The 26612-nt window shown below is 40.0% G+C and overlaps 1 protein-coding gene across 7 annotated transcripts in view; it reads right to left on the bottom strand.

The window, feature by feature from the left end:
* akap9 (A kinase (PRKA) anchor protein 9) overlaps nucleotides 1-26612 on the bottom strand; it is a 70958-nt gene that overhangs the window by 9301 nt on the left and 35045 nt on the right. For 5 of the 7 annotated variants that reach the window (XM_042434600.1, XM_042434602.1, XM_042434605.1 and 2 more), the window contains 20 exons: nucleotides 25365-25501; nucleotides 24850-25046; nucleotides 22767-22999; nucleotides 17194-17356; nucleotides 14873-14967; nucleotides 14256-14373; nucleotides 13149-13187; nucleotides 11998-12230; nucleotides 10419-10538; nucleotides 7112-7288; nucleotides 6455-6559; nucleotides 5759-5911; nucleotides 5140-5226; nucleotides 3684-4715; nucleotides 2471-2608; nucleotides 2338-2382; nucleotides 2074-2214; nucleotides 1781-1825; nucleotides 792-1625; nucleotides 272-329 (listed from right to left, as the gene is read on the bottom strand). In XM_042434600.1, the coding sequence (XP_042290534.1) occupies nucleotides 272-329; nucleotides 792-1625; nucleotides 1781-1825; nucleotides 2074-2214; nucleotides 2338-2382; nucleotides 2471-2608; nucleotides 3684-4715; nucleotides 5140-5226; nucleotides 5759-5911; nucleotides 6455-6559; nucleotides 7112-7288; nucleotides 10419-10538; nucleotides 11998-12230; nucleotides 13149-13187; nucleotides 14256-14373; nucleotides 14873-14967; nucleotides 17194-17356; nucleotides 22767-22999; nucleotides 24850-25046; nucleotides 25365-25501 (4150 nt within the window). The remainder of the gene's footprint in view (nucleotides 1-271; nucleotides 330-791; nucleotides 1626-1780; nucleotides 1826-2073; nucleotides 2215-2337; nucleotides 2383-2470; nucleotides 2609-3683; nucleotides 4716-5139; nucleotides 5227-5758; nucleotides 5912-6454; nucleotides 6560-7111; nucleotides 7289-10418; nucleotides 10539-11997; nucleotides 12231-13148; nucleotides 13188-14255; nucleotides 14374-14872; nucleotides 14968-17193; nucleotides 17357-22766; nucleotides 23000-24849; nucleotides 25047-25364; nucleotides 25502-26612) is intronic. The other 2 variants (XM_042434603.1, XM_042434601.1) reach the window with 2 other exon arrangements.

Below are 26612 nucleotides of genomic sequence, written 5' to 3'. Positions count from 1 at the left end.
AGAGGTCATGACAAACCTTTTTTAAACTGATGATTGATTAGGAAAATGTATTCAAAGAACAAGATTTAAGCATTGGAAGCATTTCTAGTATGTAGAACATAAATCAAAACCCCCATTATAGCTCTATTGCCACATAATGTAACCCCCAAATATATTAAGAATACTGGGAGAAAAGGTTTAATCGTTAGACAATAAAATACTGGAGAACAATCTGACGTGAGATATCTGAAGCACTAATATAAACAATGGAGTTGAATGAGTTGCATTTTACCGCTGGTGTAGCCATCTTTGAATTGTGAAGCAGGACGGTCTTGTCTTGATGAAGGGGTCTAGAAAGGATGAACTATGATTAAGATCATTCTTTCAATGTATGGATGACAAATAAATATGATACAAGTAATCTTTGCATATTCAAAATCCCCTTCAAATTGCTACTTTAACACATTCATTCATATCTTGTAATGAAGCATGTATGGTACTAAGCAGAAGAAGACTCATTAAAAGTTGGTGCAGCACATATTACCTCATATCTCATTTGTGCACATATGGAAGTTGTCAAACTGAATATGATAATAGCAGTTCCTGATATAAAATTACCACAAAATCCCTAATGTCAATAAAACAAAATGCTCTGCAACTTCTCAAACATGTCAACACAAAACTAATTACAGTATGAAGCACATACATAATTATATTGTAACTACAGTCGTGACTTACATATTATAAAACATCTCCACATCCTTCTATTACTGCATTACAATAGTGCAGAACAAACAGTTTGCAGTCCTCACCTCAGTCAAGCGCAGCTTGTCAATGACGGCCTTGAGGGCTTTACATTCATTCTCCAGAGCTTGTGTGTCCCTGCGCAGGGTGTCGCTCTCTGAAATATGCCGGGCCTCCATGTCCAGGATTTCTGCTGCATGGAGCTCCTGCATCTGTACAATCTTCTCCTGGAACTCTGTGATCACCTCCTCTATCTCCTCTTTGTTGGCAGCTGAAGGAGACTTGCTGTCAGACATTTGGAGCGTTTCAGTCTGTGTGAACGAGTCCGTTACGGCAACGTGTTGCTGCTCAGAGCTGCTGTTTAGCCGAGTGCTGTGAGATTTGTTGGAGGACTGGCTGGAAGTAGCAGAGTTTTTCCTGGAGAGAGCTGGTTTATCTTTGGCACTGCTTCCCTTACCAGCTGGCTGTTTGCCTCCTTTCCTTTTGGGCTGGGTGGTGGAGGTGGAAGAAGCAGTGGAAACAGGCTGAGGAGAAGGAGATGGAGACGGAGATTGAGGAACTGAGTCTGCTGTCTTCATCAGGGCTGATTGTACCTCCTGGAGCTCCTCTTTGAGCTTTGAAATGGAGAGTTCACGGACGTGGAGTTCGTCCTGTAGTTTCTCGTTGTGCTGCCTGTAGCTGTTCAGTTCTTCTTTGGTAGCACCCACATTCATCCTGACCTCTTGGAGCTCCTCTTTGAGTTTAGAAATAGAAACTTCGCGGACTTGGATGTCCTCCTGAAGCTTCTCATTATGCTGCCTGTAGCTGTTGAGTTTTTCTTTGGTGGAATCTGCGTCATTTCTGACCTCCTGGAGCTCTTTAAGAAGCTCCGTCTTGTCGGCTCTGTCCTCACCAGCTTTTACCTGAAGGACGATTGAGCAGGTGGTAAAATACATACAGGCAGGTATCATGTTAGAATATGACAAACTTTTTCATAAAAATCAAGAATATTATAAGTTTTCAAGATATATAAATACACAATGGAACAAAATGAAGCTGTGAGACATTTTCTACTTACTTGGAAAAGTTCTTCTTTAAGGTGAGCAATGGTCATTTCCCGCTCCTTTAAAAAAAAAAAAAAAAAAAAATTTAAGTAATTAAAAACTGTACATACATATGAGGAGTAACATGTTATTTCAATAAAAACAAGAGCTTACAAACTTAAAGCTGAGCTAATTTTTTCCCTTCACCAAAAGTGTCCATTTCAGATTAAGTTTATAAAAATCTGCTTTTTGTTATATGTAGAAAGTTAAAACAGAGGATAAATAGAATATGTTTGTAATGATTTTCAGTGTCCAACTGGCTCTATACCTGCAGCAACTCCTGTAGCTTCTCTAAGCTCTCCTTGCAGCTGTTCAGCTCTTCTTTGGTAGCAGCTGCTTCATTTTGAGCCGACATGAGTTCCCGGTGAAGGTCAGATACCTTTGTTTCTTCACCACCTTCAGAAGATTCCTAAAAGTGACAAAGTTGAGGTATTAGACAAGAATTGCCAGTACGCATGCTCGCTTCTGAGAAGAAAAAAAAACAGTTTATAGAAAATATACACTGTGGAGAATAAAAAAAAATTCCTCCTACCCTTTGAAGTTGGTCCTGGAGTCTCTCAAGTGTTTCAGTTTTTTCCTAGAGATAAAGAGACGAGTTCATGAGTCTCACCAAACATCAAAAATACTCTCACAAGTGGTATGAACACCAAGATGCAGTTACATACTGTGAGCTCTTCCTGGAGTTTACTGCAGGTCTCCTTATAGTTGTCGAGCTGCTCTTTGGTGGCCGAGGCCTCGTCTCTGACCTCCTGCAACTCCTGCAGAAGCTCCGACACAGCCGGCTGGTCATGAGCGGAGACACCCTGATAAAAAGGTCACAGAGATTCAGACTTAACAGAGCTGTATTGGGTAAGGGACAGTATTTCAGAGTCTGGCACCTCATCACAATGCCTTCAATGGGTTATCAATGGATAAAAATTAATCAGAGTATACTCAAAGTTACACTAATGTGTCCTGTTAGTGACTAAAGAAGTGCTTCTACTAAAACTTTTATGAATCCATACAGTACAGAGATTTGGTTCTGATCACACTGTGTACAAACATTGCAATCACTCACTCTGCTTTTTATCTGCAAGTTTAAATTTATTATTTTTAGATGAAAAAGATCTAGTTCTTCTTTCATCCTAAGACTTCTATCTCTCTATTAACACTTTAATAAAAACATTTCAGTTTATTATCAAAAAAATGAGTCCAACCTGGAACTGGAGCTCATTGGTATTGTTGGTAACAGTAGTTTCAACACTACTATCATCATTTATCACTATACAGACACTTCAGTCCTTGATCAACTTGATTCAAATGAATCTATTAAAACATGAAAGTATGTGACAGCTCAATAAAATTTCAAACACTGCATATTTTCATGGTGTTCTATTTATATCACAAACAAATATGAACTAAAAGTCCTTCTCAGTGAGATCTCAAATTTGCAAAGAAATCACCATCTATCAGCACATCCTGTTATTCTAGATTCTCTTTGTGTATAACCATAAATAATAAACACACCCTGGATTGACACTTTAAAGGAGGCGCCTGAATTCTTTAAAAGAATAGTTTCTATATTTTATATTATTTGGATTCTTGCAGCAGAGAATTAGAGGAGAAGATTGATATCACTTTCCTGTCTGTCTGGTAAATATGTAGCTGGAACCAGAAGCTGGTTAGCTTAGCACAAAGACTGGAAACAGAGGGAAACATCTAGCTTGGCTCTTTAGCTAACAAAATCCACCATCAGCACCTCTAAAGCTCACTAATTAACGTGTGTTATCTCTGAAGTGTACAAGTGTCAATTTGTGGTTTTATGGGGGGTGATGTTATGAAGAGGGATTATGAGCAGGTCTATTTCTTAGCCAGGAGCAGTAACTTCTGAACTCTTACCTCCACAGCTGGTGATGTCTTCTGATGCGTCCTGACCTTCATCTGACTGAGCAGATCCATGAGCACCGCCAGCCTCCTCTCGTACTCCATAACCTCCTCCTCTGAGCTGGAGAGCAGCTGCTTCTGGAGCTCCTGGTCTTTCTGCACCCCACTGAGACCTGCCTCCAGCTCGCGAAGCTTCTGGGTCAGATGGACAACCTTCCCTGTGGGAGCTTGTCTCACTTGACCTAGTTCACTGAAATCCATTTGGGGAATACCAAAGTCAGCTAAGTCATCTGCATGTGGCTCCACATGTCTCTGCAGCTCCTGGTCCTCTTTGGATATCTGTGACTGCCGACGCTGCTCCTGCTGCTCCTGGAAAGCCTCCAAGGTGGCTTGACTGACGAGCACTGAAGCCACTTTCTCCCTCAGATTTGCCTCCAGATTAGAGACCTTCTGTTGGAGACCATCTGCATCGCTCCGAGTTTGCTCCACAAGGAGGCGACAGCGGCTTAACTCAGAGTCCTTCTCACCCACCAAGTCCTCAAGCTCCCGGATGCGGAGACCTAACTCTTCCACTCTGGACGTTGCACTCTGCTCTAGAGCTTGTACTTGGGCCTGCATGACAACAAGACCAGCAGTTTTCTCCCTGAGAGCTTCTTGAAGCTCATCCTCTGGGCTCTCCAGTTTTTCTGTTTCAGTCAAAGCTTCTGCACTCTCTTTCAAACGCAGATATGTTTCCAACAGCTTACTGTGCTCTGTTTTGAGTTTATCAAGCTCTTTGGCAGCCAGGTCCTTTTTCTGCTTCATCTCATCGTATTCCTCTTTACTCGGCCCCCACACTCCACTCTCCGGCTCAGCCTGGGTGTCCTCGTCTTCCTCTGTAGTCTGTTTCTGCTCAATATTGGCCAGTTCCTGCTGAAGTTTGTCTATGACTGCATTCAGCTGGTCGAGCTCCTCCTCATTATTCCTCTTCAAGCGTTCTTGTTCGCTCCGCAGGCACTCCACCTGGGACTCCAGGTCTTTTATCAGCTCATCTCGCTCATCAATTTCCTAAAGAGTAAGACAGACATTATCAAACCATAAAAATATCATATTTTAGGAGTCCATGGCTGTCCCATTATTTGGATAAACGTCTGAGTCCCTGCAGTGCAAGAAATTATTTTTTTGGGGCCAGAATGAATGTTAGATTGTATCTCAAATTGTAAGTGCTCTACAGAGACTCAGAGGTTTAATAAGCCACCTCAAATGAATAAACGATCACCTCACAACAAAAGATGGTGCTGTGGATCTACTTACCGAGACAAATCAAGCAAAAACCACCCAACAAAAAAACCACAAAAAAATGAAAAATGGAGCCAACAAAAATGAAAGCGAACAAAAAAAAAACCAGAGAACACACACTGATGCACTTCCACGAATACACGCATATTCGAAATAGACTTTTATTCTATTTCGTATACGCATATTGCGTTACCTTGTTATCAGAGGCTGTTTCCATGTGTTGGAGCTTAGTGATCTGTTCATTAAGAAGTGCTATTTCCCTGTCCTTCTCCTCCATCACCTTCAAAAGTCAGAGATTATAATGTGATGGCTATTAATAAACAAGGTCATGTGAAAGTCCAGTTTGCCTTGTGGCAGAGAAAATTCACCGTTTGAGTCACAGAAGAAACATGTTGGCAGCAGCAGTAAGTAACGGGCAAAAAACTTTGACATAAAACAAAATTAACTTTAAAAAGTGGTTTGTGATGAGATCTATTACAGATTAAAAAAATGTCCTGTTTTTGACTGTTGGGAGGCATTGTAGGTTGTGTGAATAAGTCAGACCTTTTGTTCACTTTACAGTTTCATTACAAGCTTATCTAACAATGTCAAACATTTTTCACATCAGTCAACAGTTTAGAGGTCACCAGTAACGAGAAGTTTATAATTTACTTATTAGTAGAGCTGTTTGCAAATAGAAAAGACAAGCCTGTCTGACAAGCCATCTGCAGGTTTTGAGAATGTCTACAATTCACAGCAGAACCAGACTCTGTGCTTTACAATCTTGTGTAAAGATACTGTAATATGTCCCTTGCAGTGGGATGGCTGATTACCTGGAGCATGCTATCCCTTGTTTCTAGGTATTGCTGCTGGCTGCTGATCTCCTTCCTTTGGATCTCCAGCTGCATGTGAAGCTGCTGCACCTCCTCGCTCTTGTTCTCCAGCTCCTCTCTGAACTGTTCCAGCTGCTCCTCCAGGTTACAGATCTGAGGCAACAGGTAATCATGACAAGCACTTTAGAGGACACTACACAACATGCATCTCACTGATATGACTGAAAAACCAACACCACAGATTTTCTCTGTGGCACTAGTGAGCTAATAAATCTAACTGCTCTAGTAGTTAAACATAATTGCAGATCTTGATATGATAAGATAGTATAGCACTAATGGTTTTCCCCTGCAGCACTGTTTTCTTCATGTTAATCTAGTCCTTTGCATGGTGGAAGAAAATACTTGCATTTGACTAGTTTAAATTTTGCAGAATTTAATAATGATTCAGGTGCCATCTGCAAACACATTTGAGCAAAAAAAGCTCTTCCCAGATAGCCTAATATTATTACAACATGTATGTTAACACGTATTCTTGCTCGTTTTCCAAAATAAGCTCAATGTACGTGTAAATGTGTAATGAATGTCCACTTAATGTAAACTGTCTGCTATCAGAGTTCTGACATTGAAAACTGGGCTAAAACAACAAAAGGAGGCTGCTTTGAAAACCTGCAAAGAATAAAGTGAACAGTGCACTACCTCTTTCTCTTTACGCTCCAAAGCTTCTCGCTCCGTTTGTAACTGAGCCTCCAGTGTGGACTGTTTTGCCTCGGTGACGGATGCATGCTGCTTCTTTTGTTCAACCTGCGACACACACAACACACACACACATACATAAGAAACTAATGTTTAGCTCAGCAGTTATTTACTACATGTGCAGAAAGGCACAAAGGAGCAAACTCTTGTGACAAAATAGATTTTCAAGGATTCAAATGCACGTTGTCCATATTGTATCCTTTATGGTCCAGCTGGAACTGTGCAATTTGTCAACTGAGCAGCAGCGCAGCATTCTGAGCATTTCCTACACTGCTCTTTTTGTTCACTCACCACAGCCCTCCGCGAACACTGGGTGGCAATCTTGACAGTTGCTAGCCATAGCTCAGTGTCATCACAAACAGCATACTGCCGGGGTGGCAGAAGTATACCCACCCACACATTTTTCTCCCCCTCTGTGCATCCTCTCCCTCCTCCCATTCCTCCTCTAGCTGTCACCTCATCTACATGCTCTCACACACACCCTCTGCCATGCTCCACAGCTATTGTTCTTACGGCTTTTTCTCTACTGCCGTCTCTGCATCAGTCTCCAGCTCATCCTTCATCTCTCTCTTCCCCCTCCCCCCCCCTCCCCTTCCTCACCTTCTCCAGGGACTCAGCACTGGCCAGCAGGGCCTGCTCCAGCTCACGGATGCGGCTCTCCAGCTTGTCAATCTCTTCGTCGCGCTCTCCCAACTCACGACGCAGCTGCTCTGAGCTGAGCAGCAGCTCACTGCACCAATCCGCCTTCTCCTTCAGCTGGGAGGTCAGCTGGTCCACCTGGTAGTGAGGGAGAGAGAGAGACGAGGAGAGCAGGAGAGAGAGAGGGGGGATCGTTTAATGAGATTCGCTCTCAGAAACCACTAGCTACAGTGTAGCTGGTACATGTACAGCTAGCTGGGAGGTCAGCTGATCCACCTGAGAAAGGAGGGGGCCGGGAGTGAGAAAAGGTGCAGGGAACAGAAGGGAGAGAGATTTCATTCAGGGTGACACAAACCACAGAGCAACACATTAACCAGGAGGACGGCTGGCAGGTAACTGATCCACCTGTGAGATGGGGAGAACAGCAGCAGATCAATGATTGGGAGGAAGAGGGGTCAACAGGAGGAAGGTTTACTTAGGATGATGAAGAAACTGGAAATGCAATTAATATCTAGATGATAAACTGTTCCCCCTGCTTGGTTAATCATGAAATTATGACACAGTCCTTCATAAAAGATTAATTTTGTGTATACTGTTGTACATTTTCAGGATCTTGAGCCAAAGAAATTCTATTCAAATGAATTATGAAATGAAGAAATTGTAGTAAGGCAGATGAAATACATCCCTTCACTGGCAGGCCTTCATTAAATATTAATATGAGTGGAATGAAAGATGACTCTTCGCAAGCATAGAATGGGCTATTTATATATGTTTAAGCATTACCAGAATGTCCCTTGAGGTTCCCTTACAGATGGATTTTAGTGAACTGTAGTAGAGTGTTTTTCTATCCAGTTTTCCGCTTGACATTCAGGATAAACGTAGCAGGAGACCTGCAAGTCTTTCTTTTATTGGCACAGAAACAAGTTTAAAGCAATTCATGTTTTAGAGTTTCTTAATGAAATTTAAAGATAAACTAAGAAAGGCTGGTAAATAAACAGTGTTAAAGCAAGCAGGGCGATTAGTTTTACAGACTACATTTTGTATCTTTTAAATGTTATACTTTTAATTTGGCATACATTGATTTTCATTTTGAAGTAAAAAGGTGCTTTGATTAGCCTCATGCAAAGATGTCATACTGATTTCTTAGGAATTTAAATATGCTAAAAAGAGAACTTGGTGTAACTGTTGTGTTAAAAAGCAGGAGGATAATTTAGTGTATTTAAGGTTAATTCATTTAATTCTGATCTACTGTGAGATTTACTGTTTGTTCATACTGGGACATTAGAGGGAGAGACAAGAGGTGGGATCAGAGTGAAAAGGACAATGTTTTGAGGTTGAGTAGCTTCTGAATGAGGATACATAAAGTACGGTAGAGGAGGATCAAACTGGACAAAGGAGTAAGAAGAGGATGTAGAGAGATAGGCCATTAATTGCTACGGGGTGGGCGGGATCACTATAATGCAGCAAATGCTCTCTGGGGAAACTTAATTCTACATGTAGCTAGAAGCAATACCTTTAAGGTTACTCCATCCACCTGCAATAAGCCAGGGAGAGAGAAGGCAGAGGCATAGAGGACCAGAGGATGGAGAATTTGAGGGCAAAAGGAGAGAGGTGAGCCGAGGAGGAAGCAGAGGAAGAAAAAGTCCTTAGAGATAAAAATGTGGCAGGAGTCTGTCTCTGGAAATTATAGAAATGGTAGAGGTTATCTTGGTGGTATTAGCCTGTGAGTTTGAAGCACACAAAGCACACCGCAGGATTAATAGTTTTGAATATTACTATAAAGTTTATAACTATCTATCGTACACCAATCACAGCGATTAGAACCTATATTATGCAGATATTTTTCTAATTAAGTTGGAACAAACTGTCTGTCAAATAAAACATTGTCATAGCCCAGAACAGCTGATTTTCTACATCTGATTGTACTATTTTACATCATCTAAAGGAGAATTTGTTGAATGTTGTCTTCACTATTTACAGTGTCTTTACAATAAACTGGGCAAGGATCTAATAAGCGATTAGTTTGAGGACCTTAGTACTTCAAATATGCAGCAATACCATCATTTCTATTATGCAGAAATACCATGACAGCAGGGTTGCTAAAATTACATTTCTTCTTGCCCAGAGTGAATCGGAGGCTAGATGGTGACTCGATAAAAAAAGACAGTAAATGACCTAAAAAAAACCAAACAGCATTCATACCACAGACAAAGCAAATAAACAACATTCACTGTGAAATTGAAAGCGGTTTCTGCTTGGATGAAATAACATTCTGCTACTTGAAGAAATTGGGAAGATGTGATCGACAAAATGCACTGATTTTTTTACACGCTGTAGAAAACAAGATCGTTGCCCATCAGTGACATTGTTGTGCAGGGGTGTGATGTGAGTTTCTGTAGCACAAGTATTCAGCAGAATCATCTCAATTCAGCCAGCAAACCATCACTAGTTTGTGCAGAGAAAAGCAAATCAGTCATCACCTTCTGACATAAATATTTGCATCTGAAATGAATGCGAGACAGTGGGGGTCACTTAACAAATTTTCTGATTATCTTTATATCAAAATGCATGTGATATAAACTAATGACATTATTTGGTTTGACAAATGGTTGTAATAAAGTTTTGTTGTGGCAAAAACTCAATAAGGAAGATCTTTTCTCTTAAGTTTTGCCTTTCCTTCCTTTCTCAAATCCTCCACTTTCCCACGCTGTCAAAGTCTCTGACATTCATGAATTCTGACATCACCATATCTGACCAATCATCTTTCTGCCTCTGATCCTGAAGCCAATCAGTCCTCAGATGCTGTTCAATATCACTGTGATCCTCTCATTCTCATTCCTGCTATTATGCAACCCATTATCAGCATTATCTCTAGGATGTTCAGGAAGATTAATAAATATGGATCTCTTCTTATTGAATTTGAATAAAAGCCACAACATTTCACTGTTTAACATCAGCAAATCTTATGGCAATCACACTATCTCTTTATAATTGTACTGCATTATGTATTTGTTCATCACGGAAGTAAAACCAACTGTTCAAGAAGACAAGAATTAATCCCACTCTCACTCTTTCGCCTGCGTAACATTCCCACTACAACAACTTTGGTATCATTTTCGAGGCAGCACAGGTAATTCTACCAGCTTTATTGTTCTGCTGTGTGACTCTGAGCCAAATGTTTGTGGCCAAAGCAGTGTTGTGCTCAGAAAATAAGCATCTCTATTACAGCCTGTTCCTCTAGCTAAACAACAGAGCTTTCTCCTGTTACCTCTCGGTTTCTTTGCTCAGAGACGGTCTGAAGCTTCTGTGGATTCTTCAGCTGCTGCTCCAGTTTCTGGATCTCCTGCTGGAAGAAATCCCTCTCGTGTTCTCGGTCCACAGCTTGTTCCTGGATGCCAAAATAAAGACATGAAGATACAGAAATGAAATAAACAGTTATAAATAGAGCAAGAATTGAAAGGTTAAAACAGCTCCTGAACACAATTTGCTTGCAAGCTACAAGGAGTTGGTCTAATGTACAAAGACATCTAACTGTTGTGTTGAGGAATTGGTTTTCCTGAGCTTCTCAATAAACATTTTTTAATGATTGGAGGCATTGAGAGCAATCATCTGTGTTATTTTTTCCTCCCATATTTAAATGTTTTTTTAATCTAGTCAACATTGTACTACACAAGTCTGAACTGAATGAGGCAGTAAGCTTTAATGGCCAGCTGATGTACTTAGTCAGCCATGTTTTGTGGACTTGATATAATTTGGGGATTTGTAAGCATTATGTTGAGTACCTGATAAGGTAAGAGATGACATATGGTGCTGTTTTTTTACTCCAGTAACAAATGTTTAGGCGTATTTCACATAAATGTGAATACATGGCAGGAGTGACACATCTGCTGTAGGTGCCAGCAGCTTTTTTCCAGAATGTTTAGGATACTGGAAAAAGTATTTTCTTTCCGGTAAAAATCTCAATTTTTCTTTCAGATTTAGAGAGAAAATATTTACAAGTTCCAAACAATGGTCGAGATTTCAGGCCAATATTTTCATAAAAAAAGATGAGTATGTTAGAGTGTCAGCTCAAGAGAAAAGTGAACTAAAACTGAAAAAATGTTGCATTACTGGCTGTCACAATAGAATAACAACTGATATCTGAATTTCCATTTTTACTGCACACTTCAGACAAATATAAGACTAAAGCAAACTACAGATGTCTGGTGATACAGTAAAGAAAATTGTTTACAAATGTGCTCATTTCATATTTGAGTGTAACCGACATCAACAGTACAGAGCAGAAAGAATCTGGATTCAAACCACAACGAGACAATCACATGCCAACTCCTGGCCAAGTGGCCCAATTATGATAATGGGAACACAACTCATTAGACCATGAGCCAAATGTGGGGGGAAAAAATGAAATCATTAAGTTGGCTCTTAGTTTACTTTGACTAGCTTGAGCCTGGACATCTAAGTAGCATTAACCTAATTCCTGTTTCAAGCAAAAGTAAGCCAACATTCAAATATAAAAGTGCTGTTAATAACGAGAAACACTCATCATCATTACACATCTGTCAAGATACAAATTGTAATGAGCTTTAAAAATGTTTCCATGAGGTTTCATGTTGCTCTGGCCGTGTCCAAAACTAATAAGGCACAATTAGCAGTATGTGTTTCACAGAAAAAAAAGGGATCTTTGCAAAAGTGTTTTCAAAAAAGAAAGACAATGGGATCTTGGATAAGGATTCTGGGTATGTTGTAAGGATGCTCACAAAGAACAGCTTTGTAATTGACCTTAGAAAATAGTGCATTCTTCTGGTACATAGTGGATAGTGCATGACTTCTGTTCTTCTGCCACTTACATCAAGGAACCTCCTGTTCTTCTCCAGCTGTTTCTCCAGAGCTTGGATCTGCTGCTGGAGGTCTCCGTTCTCCGTCCTCTGAGCATGCTCCAGCTCGATCACCTTGTTGACCTGCTCCTCCAGCTCCGCCTCCAGCAGCTTCACCTGCTTCAGAAGGTCGGCGTTCTCCTTCTCCGCCTGACGTTGGACCTCCACTTTCTCTTTCATCAGCTTCTCCGTCTCCTCCAGCAGGTCTAGAGAACATGACGGAGAAAGGAGGAGAGGTTTAGGTGTTACTGCCTGGAAATTAAAGCTGACTTATTTTGGTTATTTAATTGTTCAGATTTAACTTTGGTGATGAACAGCATGCTGAGATGAAGCTACTGAAGAGTCTGAGGTTTGTGAGCCTTGTGACAAGATCAGATTTTGCCATGTTTAATTATGTGGTGTTAAAAAATCTTGTGCAATGTAGTCACTTTTATAACTCCGCTCCATCTGAATAAATGGCTAACCTCAGGCTCTTCCAACATCTCATTCCACTTTCCAACATAATGCCCCATTATCAAACATGATCCCCCAACATGATACCTCTTTACCCTTCTGCTGCCACCAGTGAACAACCAACACCAGTTCACCCAGGATCAAACCCCCACAGGATTAGTGCAAAAGTAACAGGGTGTGAGAGTGCGAATGACAGATCAAACACGTGGACAGTCCAGACATTGCAATATCCATGCCCAATAAGCATTTACAGGCAGGGGAGAGGGAATTCCCGAACAGCCAATCATCTCACTCACTGAAAGAAATTCTCTCAATATACAGTTTAACCTTAAAAAAAAAAGACACCTCAATTCAGAGAGTAGATGATTGACAATTAGGAAATAATGACTACAGATAAATGTCTGAAGATTACTTCCATTTCGTCATGCTAAAATGAGGACTGACATTGACTCAAAGACATTAAAATGACAAACCAGGACAAAATCAATCAAAATGAAAAGCTGAAGCGAAGGTTAGTGACTGAACTGAGTGAGTTTGTGAGCCCATAGCAAGCAAGCTCTCAAGCTTTGTTGGTGAGTTGCTGGATTAGGGTTAGAGAGAGATATACTGTCACTCAGCTAGGACAATTAAAGAACATAGATATAACTGAGCCATGCTCAAAGTGGACACACCTGCTTCAGGTGCTGCAACCATTGCAGCTTCAACTAGGCCTACAGGAGAATAAGAAAGCACAGGAATTTAACATGCTCTTGTGTTTTTTTTTGTTGTTGTCATGAACAGGAAAACTCTTTGAGAAAAAATAAAGTCAGAGAAAGGTGGAGATAGGATGGCAGTGCTTTTCTGTCTGTTTCACAGTAGTAGGTTAAGGCTGTGTCGCCAAAGGATGGAGATGGAGAAGCAAATGTCGTGAAAGGAAGAAGTTTCTGAAATAGCCCCTTTTAGATGTACACCCTTACATACAGAATACTCACGTTTTCTTATCAGAGAATGATACTGATGGGATACCTTCTTGATAATAAAGGGGTTATAGTGCAAAATTAGCAGATACAGTTATCAAGCTTCACGTTTCCGGTGTACTTCTTGGCAAATACCTGTACATTTATGATTCGTGACACAACTCCCAGAAATGTAGATAAGCTGACTAAGCTGCTGCAGCATCTAAAATAAAAATTTTAATGACTTTTTGATCCTTGGTCTTTATTCCTGTCACTGATAATGCTACCCAGTTATATCTCATAAATGTTTCATTTTCATTTTCAACAATAAGAACTACCAAAGAAATCTAAATGAGGTCTGCACGCCTTTAAATCAAAGCTGTAGCCATTTCCAACCATTTCAAACCAGTATAAATGCAGAAAGGAATTGTTTACTGTCAATATACTGTACACAGTACAACACTTTGAAACAGGAGCTGAAAAAAATGATAATAACTACTGTATGACATGTAGCTGACACACTGAATCACGCTGTCTTGTGTAATTCAAGGAACAATTTATGTTTTAATTTAGGTGAGTAACTTTTGACGTTCTTTTTATATAGCTATACTAAACAAAATGTCTCTTTAAATTTGGGCCTTGATAAAAAAAAAACAGAAAACTAAAACAGGTGATATTTTGTATTTTTGTTTCCTGATGTTTTTTCTATGATGCAACAAAGTTTAGACCATGTTGACTTAATATTTCCCTTTTATGTCACACCTTTCTATGAGTAGGTTATTCTTATCAAATCCCTGCCTATTTTTTTTTCCTTCTCCATTAAGGGAATTCTGGGATACGTACGAAGCTCACGGGGCCCAGCGTGCTCCCTCATGGCGTCCTGTTGCCTTGACAGCAGCTCCCGCTCCTCCTGCATCTGAAGCCTCTCTTGCTCCAACTCGTGCAGCCGGCTAGCTGTAACCTGCAGGGAAAAATGACTTTAAGTTAGTTTGCAACTTTATTTTCATTTATATTTTGAGGCAAAATGAGTTGAGTTGACATGGATAAGACAATAGTTGTAAAGGAACAGGGTCTTTCAATATGTGATGATTTATATCTTATAGGCACATATACAGTATATTGTGCATTTTTAAAGTATTTTACATAGTGTTCATATCTTAACATATAGTTTATTTCACGGAAAACTGAAGTTTACTTGTTTTTGTATTAGAGAGTGAGCTTGCAGCTAGCAGCTAAAACTTCTCTCTGGCTCACATTTGCTCTTATGTGTACATGTTTTATACTTTTTTCTGGCTCTTCTGGCAGAAATTTGAACTGGATTGAGTTTGAACTTGTGTTACCGCTATACTGTGCCAGAGGCGAAACCCAGAAATCTACCTTCAACATTGTCAAGGCATGTGCTATCTCAGAAAAAAAAAAAGGTAATTAATTTTCATCCTCTGGAAGCTGGAATGCCTAACCTGCAGCTCTTGCTCCAGGCTCAGCTGGAGCTCTTCCTTCTGACGCAACTGCTCCTCTAGCACAGCCCGTTCGCCCGTGTAGCCGTCAATCAGACCTGAATGCGGGATAAGTGAAAGAAGGTCAGTTGGAAAAAAAACAGAAACACACATTCATATTAGGCAATTTGGTATTTCCCTATCATCAGGTTTTTGCATGTTATGCTATCTATCTTCAGAAGGATGCAGAGGAATCACTTTAAGCTTTGTTGTCTCACTTCAGACACACACAAGGCAGCCATCCAGATGAACACTTAACAGCAAGATACAAAATCCACGGTTACCGACAACAACAAAAACAAACAAAAACATAAGGCGATGCCCGCAAACACACACGCAAATACAGAGATGAATACAAGTGAACATGTCTGACCCATTTTGCTTGACATGAAGTACGACTAAGACTGAGCCCTAAACACAATGAAATGCTCTATAACTACTGTACTGCTCTTTCACAGGTCAGCAAGCATTATGCACCAGGATGGCATTCAGCTCATAGAGACAAGAGGAAGGAGGTATGTGCACACTAATAGACGGGTGAGAAATCTATTCATCTACTGTAGGTGCAAACAAAAACTGGCAAAAATCAGACCAGCTGTAAGGTAAAGTAAGGTACATTTTCTGACTGTAGCTTGTATGGGTTCAATGAGCTCTCAGTGCTACTGAAAACTAAGAGAGAGGCAGTCGGGTAAATGTCACCTGTGTTGTCAATAGATAAACTCATTTCAGACATCTGAGCAGGAACCAAAGCTGTGTGTAAAGTTTGCCTAAGGAGGGAATCTCTCCATGATACACAGCAATCAAAAGCACATGATTACTGAGTGAAGAAAACATCGTCCACCGACTACACAGTGTTCCCTCACCATATTTACTGTACAATACAAAAATGACAACACATCATCATGACATTTTAGCTATCTGTCTTAGCTTTTCTCCCAGGATCAAACATAACACATTTCCCACCCTGTTAAATTTTTTCACTGACATCTATTGCTTTCTATTTGTCACTGAAGAGGATCTTTTTTCAGTGCCTAGCCTGTTTGTTAGGTTAATTAAAAAAGAAAAAAACAACAACACACACACAGTTTGAAAAGGCCGCACCCTGAGCTTTCACCTGCATGCATCATTCACACAATAGGAGGAGAATTCTTCTCTTTCACTTCAATGGTATTTGGTCAAGTAGATGTCCAAGAGACATAGCAGATTTCAAACACTCCCTCATGGTTAATGGAGAAGTATGCCACATGACCAGATATTACACATGAATTTGTTTCACCTCAGCACAGCTGCTCCACCATGTGTGTTGTATCATTTATTATTCATAATGTTTTTCATTTTTCTTTCCAAAGCTTGCCACATGGTCTCCCTCTTTGCTTTTTATGGCAGCAAATATTAACCCATCTTTAGAACCTCTATAGGATTACAGAAAACAAACATCGCTACAGGATGCTACTTAAGTTAAAGTCAATATATAAAAGTTGGAGATGGCTATAAACTCACCATTATTCAGTGTGTCCAAAAAGCCAGAGAGAACGAATTGACTGTAGTTCTTGTGTCACTTGATAAATTGAGTGTGGGACTTAAAAGTCAACTGGGTTTGGTGTGTGTGTGTGAGACTAGAACAGTTGACCCTCGTGGACCAGCTGTCTCTGACATGGATGGGACATTAAGTTAGCTGCCCGCAACAAGATCTGTCACAGCGCTTAAACTGCTCTCAAGAGGCAAAACTTCTCACTGCCGTTCCACTCACATTGAGATTTCTTTTCTTTAAAATCTCACAGAAATACCTTCACTTCCAACGGTGAACATCTACATACAAAATCCTCTTATTTTAGTTGAAACGCACGCGGTCAGATGTTCAAACACAAATTGTCATTTGTCAATTGCTCACCACAGATGGTCTCGCACTCCTTTACTCTCCCTTTCAAACAGCTGATCTCATCACTCCCTTTAACACCCCCCCTCCCCCAAACACATGCACACATGCATTCCCACTTCAGCTCCTTATGCTCTATAAATGCAGTGTTTTCTGTAATCATTCTGACATGCAGACACACATTATCAGAGTAATGTTTAAAGAGGCTACGTTGAAGGAAATGTCTTTCGGAAGGCTTTAAAACAGTGGATGCTGGTATATCGCAGACTTTAAGGCCCACATAAAAATCGATCAACATTTTAATCAAACTAACTAACGCATGTCATGTTATTTCATGCTGATCTATATTTGTAAAAAATGACTAATGCAGATTTTTTGATGTTAAACAAAGAACATCAGAAAATCTCACCCTCAGCTCGGTGGAGTTCCAGAGCCAGCTGCTCGCGTGCCCGCGCCTCCTCGGACAACCTCTCCTGCAGCTCCTCCTGCTTCTGCAGCAGCTCGTTCATCTCCTGATTGTGGCGGAAGGATTCCCGCATCAGCTCGGTCTGGGTCATCCGGGCATGTTCGAGCTAAGAGGGGAAAGAGACAGTGTGTTAAATTATCTCATAAGTGCAAACATAAATTAATCGATTGGCCTAAAGGGGCACCCCAACAATTTATAAATGAAGATCAGTTTTCTCAACATAGATCAGTTTTCTTAACATGAGGATTACTACTCAAACTATAAAAGAAATTTTATAATGTATAATCAGGGTTATCTTGGCTTGGGACTTTTCAACAGAAAGCCGAGGTTACAAATTATAGGTGTGGGGTGTTAAAGAAGTGAGCATTTAAGACCTGTGTTTGAGGAACTTGACCCATACAAGGCAGTAAATATATCAAGTATCATGGCAGAAAAACTGCTCATAATGTGAAATGAGCTGTTTATGACACTGTCAGGAACAGCTACACTCACCTGTCCTGTGACATGGAGGAAGGAGTTTGCCAATTTTACCTCTTTTGCATATTTGGAAATAGAGCTGAGCGATAATTATATTTAATCTCTTAGTAATTTTCAGCAGAATTGTATCTTGACGATATGATCACATCATATTATAGTGTTGCTGTCGAAATATTGTGATATATACTGATAGTAGAGGATATTCTTATTGATATCATTTCAACCATATTGGCCGGCTTAATTTAGAAAACAGATGATTTATTACACTGTATAAGATGGGCTCTTAGTCAAGTTTGATTGACTTAAATGATTTGCAGCAGGGAGGAAAAAATGAGTCATGTTAATTAAATTATTCTAAACTGACTAAGAAAAGCACTTTGTTGTCAGCTTACAGGAAATACCAAAACTATGTATGTTTGACAACACTATTCATGTGCTCTATGCATACGGTACATTATTTTTAAGTCAGACTCCAATACAAGTATACTGGCACAACACCATTTAATAACAAAATAATGCACAGGTACACCAGAAATGTACTGAGGTCATGATATCACATTTATATTATGACCGTCTGATCAGGTGACAGACGGCAGTTTTTCCTGGCAGAACAGCTATTATATCATCATAATGTAATAAACCTCACAGCACTCCCACATTCATTCCACACTGACTGTATAGATTTCCATATCTCCCTGAGCAAAGGTCTTTTTGTAATATTATGGGAACCAGGAAGTGGTAATGTGACCCTGCCACATGGAAGTCATATAATCTTTCACCTACTGTTTCAAATACAGCACAAAAGATATGCTGTGCACCTGCGTGGAATTACATTTAACTCAACATCACATTTGCATGTGTGGACCTGAACTACATAAAACAAGCTGTGAGATAATGCAGCAATAAAATATTAATCAGCACATATTCTCCATCAGCACATATTCTCCATCTAAATTATAGACTGCTGACATTCTCTATGTATAATTTAAAAACAGTCCGTCACAGTACAACTGTGGGTTACCAGGTGTGAACTTACTGTATAGGGAGGGGTGGGCAGGGAGATTTTAGAGATGACTTTAAGAAGGTGACCGTTAGTCCTGTGATTGACATGCGAGATCTGGGTCTGTACCACCACAGCATTTTTCTCATTCAAGGTGTTGGAGAGTGGAAAAGGTCGGGGAAGGGGTACACGAGATTCTACCTCGTACACATCCTGGTCCTCCCCTTCCACCCACGTGGTGTTCTGCATGCTCGAGTTCCAGTAAGAGCGGTAGGAATCCATGGTGAAGGATGGATGGATGAAGGGGGAACTTCCAACCTTGTTTTATTATGGTGGCGCTCCTTTCCTGGAGTCATCAAAAGGGTTTTCTGTTTGCCATGATTCGTCAGGCTGAGCTGATGCCTGCCGTGCGACCGAAAATGAGAATAAAGTCCAGTGGGGGATGAAGCAAGTGAGCGACGTTGTGGAATAGCTCCAAGCAACAGTTTCTATGTGTTTTCAGCACACACAAGAAGTGTAAACAGCATTTGGAGACTGCGACATTCACGTCATCTCAATCACGTGCTGCCTGGCTGAGGTAGAATAAGTTCCATTATAAGTTCCTTAAATAATGAGACAGAAAATCATCCGGCAAGGTGAGAGTATTTATGGCAGGGAAGAAGAAAAGTCCTAACAAAACATGTCATCCTCGGCAGCCGGGGGAAGTCACATCTGTGTCCAGCAGCTTAAAGGGCATTCCTGAACATGACCGCGGGAGGTGTATAAATACAAAGGCAAGCATTTCTCCTCTTCTTGCCCTCTTGAAAGATCTCCAGCCCTCTCTGTGTGTTCTTACTGACCTTCTTTCTTCAGAGCAAAACCATATCATGCCTCTCGGTGAAGCTCACACCCCCGCATCTGCTCTGGCTTGCTCTCTCTCTCTATCTCTCTCTCTCTCTCTCTGGAGATTCATTAACAATACTATGCCGCCGTAGCAACAACGACCTGCAGGGAAGCCTCCCAGGGGCCCCTTTTAATTGTTTAGTCCAAGCGACAGGCAGCCGAGGGAGAAATGACAGCGGCCGGTTTTAAAGTCGCTCACTCTTTCCTTATTACTTCCTTCTAGGATCGCTGTCATTCCCTCTCCACGCATACCCCCTCGCTTGTACCATAACGTTACTCACTGTGGCTGGATCTCTCTCCCGTCATGCGAGGTTTACTTACTTCAGGCAGGCTACTGTCACTCTGTTACACTCACTTTGCCTTTGTCTACCCATGTGCTTTAAAAAAAAAAGATCCCAGACTTCCAGGGCAGTTTTCACCACTCAGAAGAGAGGCTTCTTCCTCCACTTCCTACATTGATCGCACACAGCAGGATACTGTTCAGAACAAGTGGGAGGGGAGCAGGTGTGGCTTCAATTCTTAGGGCAAGAGAGTCAGGTAGATTTGCAAATAGATCACAGGCACTCAAATAACCCACAGACAACACACACCCTTCACACAAAAAGTTGTCAAACTGGAATTGCACCCTCCGTAGTTGCAAAAAAAAAAAAAAAAAAAGAAGCAATTAAGGCGTTCTGACATGCTGCCTCTTAGTCCCACCCACTGTCTCTGTTTGGCATGTCGACCGTCATACTTTATGCACATGAACAATTTTCACGTTTCATTGGTGGCGTCTCACCGGTAGATAATGGGAGGTGAGTGAGCAAACACCTTCCTACAGGCAAATAATTTACAGCGGTAGTTCAACAAAGACACTTAACATTCCTGACCGGCTTGTTACATCAATCTCTGTTCACAACGCTGCTTCCCAGGCAAGACATCATGATCCAGCAATGCTTACTGACAAGACTAATGTACACTAGATCAATAGCAGCAGGAAAATCATTGAACAAACCATTAGAGTCTTTGTTGATTACAAGTTTATTGTGCTGTTAATAGCGCGTACTTAGAAGAGATGTAAATCGTGTAAAATGTAAACCGCTCGTAAAAACTACAGTGGTTCTTTACTGGGGCTGTGATTAACTACTATTGTATAATATTTCAGAAAATAGTAAAAAAAAAAAAGATACCTACAAACAATTTCCCACAGCCCATGTTGAAATTTTTTTTTTCTTGTTTTGTTTCGCCTGACCAACAGTTCAAAACCCAAAGATATCCTATTTACTTTTATAGAAGACCAAGAAAACCAGCAAATATTTAAATTTTAAAAGCTGGAACCAATGAATTTTCTGGCGTTTTTGCTTAAAAAAATACTGATCAATCAATCCTATCATTCAAGTGATCCATTAATCAGCAAATAATTTCAGCTCTGTATCTAAGCAACCCTCTGTTACTAGAGCAAATCAGAATTTCCTGACTTTGTGACATTGTGGTATACAAATGTACATAGTAAATGAGTTGTAGAGCCACAATATGTAATAATAATAAAGATGACAAGCAGAGAAAATCTATTTGTTTGATTATTCTCTATTACATGATGCAAAATAATGTTTTTAGGAGAGTTTAGGGGTGTGAGTGGGTGTACTGTAACCAAAATGTGGTGAATTTAGCTTAAAAAAAAAAAGAGAAAAGATAATATTCAACCAACACACACTCAATGTTGTAGATAGTAGATGCTGAAACAACACTGATGCCTGGCTTGAAAATTCTTTAAAGCTATTTTTAGATCACCATGATAAAACCCATCTCAGCGTGAATAACGCATGAATTTCAACCAATGGGAGGATGTGCTGTGCAGTCAGTTACGGTAACACATTCAGTGGCCTAGTTAAACTGGCCCCGTCTCTGTGGGCTGACACTGGACACAGCGGGCGCACTACACGGTTCGCCTAAGGGGAGGTGGAGGAGGAGTTCTGCTAACCAACTGGACTATGATAGGCTGGCCGGCGGCACAAAAGCTCCATGTAAATACAGCTCGTATCTATAGGCAACCGCTGGGAATGAGGCAGCTCTTTTGTGTGTGAATTCTAGACAAACCAACTTTGTTGCTGGCCACATTCTGCAGACTCATTTCCATTATGCCTCCATGAACGGGCGTAGAAACCCACAGAGGGGGTGGACAGTGTTGAGTGTGGGTATTTGAATGTTTTGACAAAGCTTAAATGTGTCACTAGGGCTTTCTGTTTATTGGTAACTTTTAGGCACAAACACACAGGACTGTTCATGATGAATCCTTCTGAAACCTCAAACTCCTTTATTTCACTTGTTACTTTGTGAGTACAAACTCAACTGTGTCCATAGCATCAAATATGAATATCAATTCAAGTATCTAACATTGGCTATGAAGGTTTGGTCAGCTTGATAGGCTTGTTTACTCATCCTTTGACTTTATTATCCTGATCGACATAAATCAAGAAACTTTAGAAAATACTTTATTTTTGTAACACTGATGCTTTGAGAAGTTTGGCATATTTCTATAATATATTATAATTCTGTCAGTTTTTTGCATTTATTCATTAATTTGAAGCTGTTTAGGCACTTGGGTGAATTATTGTCATCAGTTTTAAATTATGTGTAAGTGTATGTTTGCAATATGTATACATAAATATATGCTGAAACACGAAACATGTTCATGTTCCACAAACTAAGGTACTGAAAAAAGTATTGTTTGAGTATCTGTACAGAAACTCAATTCTATTTATCTCTTTTGTACCATAACTCATGTCTAGCCTCATTTGACTGAACTGACATTTTATTTTTCTTCATTCATTTGGTTAACTTACATTATACTTTATTACTTTTGACTTACATTTATTTGACTTTATTTATTTTATGTATTTGTTATGTATCTGTATATATATTTAGTTTTATTATTAATTATAATATATCATTATAATTTATTTGATATTATACAGAATGGGTACCTGTTTGCAAAAAAATTCATAGTTGCTAATAGTTTTCATCAGGGAGAAGAGTTGACCTCCTCAGGTTAAACGCTAGTTTAGTAGTGTCTTATGCAGTACGACAAGAAAATTAAGTGAGCTGACCAATCAGTTCTCTGAATGGGAGTCGACAACATAGATCACAGATCACTTAACCAACAACATTCAGTTTGTACCTGGTTGGTGGTGTCGCTGATGGCCATCAACATCTTCTCCAAAGCCGTCTGGAGTCGGCTGCTGATGCCCATCAGATATTCCTCGTTCTTTAGCTGTGTCCCTGCCCCCCGCAGCAGGCTGTCCATCAGCTGCTGGGACACCTCCAGGCCCTCGTCAGCGTCCGTCTCCCCAGACCACACACTCACGTCATCTGCGCCGGTCTCGCTGCCCTGGCAACTTTCTGCAGAGTGACCTGGAGTGATCACATACATTTCACACATTTAAACACATTTAAATTTCACTGAGATGCTTAGTGACTTAATCTATTACAGCTTTCTTGGAGAGCTTGTAGGTTTTTTTTCCCTTTATGCCCTAAATTCAGATGGATGAACCACACAACCATGTAAAATGTAAAAAAAAAAAAGCTTGTGATGTAGTTTGTATTCATGACAGAACAGGATGCAAAGCAGGGCTAAAAATATAACCACACTAAGGGTGTATGCGCATACATCGTCCAGTTTGAATGAGTACACTGTACTCTTAACTGTGCCCTGAAGCTAGTTTGCATGACATCATTCACATTTAATTATCTGACCTTGTAACCTAAAGTTCACACTCTCAATGGATTATTGTGACAGCAGGAGGTAGTGTGGGGCAGTATGGATTCAATTATAAGACAGTAGACATGCACACATGCCAGGACAGAGCAGTGGATCATCTGAACCATAGTGGCAGGTTAAGGTAATATGCAAGTCGATGGTTACTGCAGAATTTAATTATTTTCATCAGACTTCATCAGACACGTCATAATGTGTGAAATGTCAGCAGCTCCATGGTTGAATAAAAGAACTCATTATGGTAATGTGGCAGATATTTTTTTGAGAATTGGGGGTCAAGGATGAATTTATTTAAATAGTTAATTATTGAATTAAATGAGCACAAAACATCAAGCCCCACAACACATCTTCAGTGCTGTGGTCTCTCCTCTGTATTGTATTACTGTTTTCTGTGTTTTACTTGAATAACACTGCTGAACGTTATTTGAAAATGATTTACATAAAAACAGACGATTAGATAAAGTGCTGCCGCTGTTGCATAGGTTTATTTTCATGCAAGTATGCAATTTGACAAGCATGAACCATAATTTGCATATAGGTATATGGATGGACCAGCAGTAACCATGTATCTAGTGTCCTTGAGTGACTGTACCATGATTAACATAAGCAGCTATGGTTTGGGAAGAATTAAGATAACTATATCTGGATTTATGTGTCAACATGAGACTTTGTTGTCTTTAGCTCCCATGGAGTCTCCACATTCATTCATAATGAACCATTCAGACTGCAAGCAAATCCTTTATTTTTCTGACATCTGAATTACAGGCTTAACTGTCGTCACTATTATTTGCATGTGATCAGATTGAATTTGTCCCTCAGCCATCAGCCATTATTGACCTATTTACAATGGTTGCTGTGGTGACAACATACTATAGACTTGCATAGATAAGCTAACTGCTGGTGTGTTTTTCCAGTGTAGAAACTTAACAACAAACTCTGTGCTAAAGGAGGAGGACCCACTCTTTGTTCAAACAATAGAATTATGTAGTCTTGGAGCAGAATCCAGAGGAGGTTAGCTTAGTTGCTTAGCATAGTTAGCCAAGTTGCTAACAACACTCTCCCTGTGACATCAATGCTATGTGCTCTGTTTTGTTACAGGTGTCACAAATCTCATCTGAAGTTCAAGTCTAAAAATCTGATTTAAAACAGATTTAAAACTTTCTAAAAATGTGGTTTAACTTTGCAAATATGTTTTTTCATGCCTTTTTCTTATCCGGGCCTGATTAAAAGCAAAGCGATTCAGTCTATAGAATGCCAAAATTTAGATGTGGGATGCCAGTGTAATGACGGTCTTGGATACTCATTAAAAAGCACAGCTGCAGTGGTGTTAATATTTGCAGAGCACAGCATAGTTTTAAGTGCTATTTTCTCTCAGGTGATTGTACACATAATTACATCTTGTAGGTTTTGTAGTCCGTTTCCTGTTTTCCTGTTGCTCAAACACGGATGCCAGAATTAACTATTAGTTACACCTGATGTTACTTGCCTGCAGCGTAAGATCTCACAGGCTGCCAAGTTGCTCTCTGTGTGGTGGAGCGGGGCGGTGCAGCCTGCTGACCTCCACTTGACGCATCACGCAGACTCTGCATGTGCAGGCCCATGGTTTCCTCCGCTGCTGCTGTAGTCTTCAGGACATCAACAAGCACCTGACTAAGCTTCTCGTTGGCCATACGCAAGAGGTTTCTGAAAGCAGCAGAACAGTTAAAGTTAAAACGTACCACAGTAATGAAAAGTTTCTTAAATATCTGTAGTTATTCAAGAAAGAATGGCTAAAGGAAAGACTTGAATTGATTAGCGTAACATATTTTTCACACACTGAAAATTGAGTCTTCTTTGGCTTCAACTTGAAATTAATATTTTTTTGTAATGCATGTACAGCAGTAACACAAACAAACATACAACTGGTTAAGGAGATATTATGAATTCTCTTTTATAAACACAGCATCTCTGTGTGCAAAGTAGATTATTATTGAACAGTATGAATGCAGTTTCTGTCACTACCTTTCAGTGTCCTTATCGGATGAATCTTCATCACCCTGCGATGACAATCTGAGTGCACCAGCCTGCTTTATTTCCACCCCCCTTGGATCTTCCTCATCCTCAACTTTTTCTTGGCCGTCTTCTTTCTTCTTTAAGGCCTGGACAGGCAGGAGAGAGAACACGGACAGCAGCCCCGTCATTGCAAAGTTGCAGTTTGATAAATTGACTCCTGAAAACTCTAAATAGCAAACCACAGTGCGGCAGTATGCATGACCATTAGTAAAACTGAATTCAAATTCATGCAGACAAACCGCCCTTTTACCAGCACACAGACACATACAAACACAAACACAAAGACGCACTTCTAACTCCCTTGGAGCTGGGAGAAACACTACTATCTTTGTGCTGCTATGGCAACAGGTGCACCTGAGGCACTGAGACAGGCAGAGGTGATAGCTCCACCTCCTGGGGAAACATTAGAAATGCAGCTGTGCTTCTCCAGTTTGTTCACTCTCAGATTTGTATAGCACTATTTCATATAAACACAGTTCAAATTGCTTTACATGATAATTAAATAATACTACAGTAAACTGTGCAGAATCTGCGCCAAAAACTATTGAAAAAATAATATTTAAAAAATATTAAGAGGATGGGAAAGAGAGAGAAAAAAAGACAAAATACTAGATAGCACACACTAGCAGACATTCATATATACAAGTACACAAAGTAATTAAATAAAATGAAAATGACTAATTAGTGGGTAGTTTACAAAGATAGGCCATAAAGATAACATTGCAGAGATAAATACAAGCCTTTCACAGCTTTCTTAAATTATGCGGGTGCTAAGTTTCAAATACGAGATGATGTTCCATATCACTGAACCTCCGTAAATTAAACCAAACTGTAATTGAGATGTTCAACAGATAGGAGGACTGAGATTCTAGTTATTTCGAGTGGAATAATTGTGGAATTGATGATTGTAGGAATACTGTTCACGAAAATATGAGGAAAGGCTCCTGTTTAAAGACCTGTATACAAATAAAGTGATCTGTGGTTGGTTGACTTGATGCTTGACTGGACAAACAATGGTTGAGATGAATGAGTTTGATGTGCACAGTTGATGATTCGGACAAGTTTAGTGGTATGAGTACTCGTCCAGACTGAGTTACATTAATATATATATATACACATACATACATACATGAATAAACCTACTGTCATACATAATTAATAGGCTTATTTTGACACATTCAGTATTCTTTTCTTCCT

Source organism: Thunnus maccoyii, chromosome 15 (genome assembly GCF_910596095.1).
Source record: "Thunnus maccoyii chromosome 15, fThuMac1.1, whole genome shotgun sequence".
NCBI classification, from domain to species: Eukaryota; Metazoa; Chordata; class Actinopteri; order Scombriformes; family Scombridae; genus Thunnus; species Thunnus maccoyii.
Note: the sequence above shows the minus strand (reverse complement) of the source record. Positions and strands in the feature narration are given on the sequence as shown.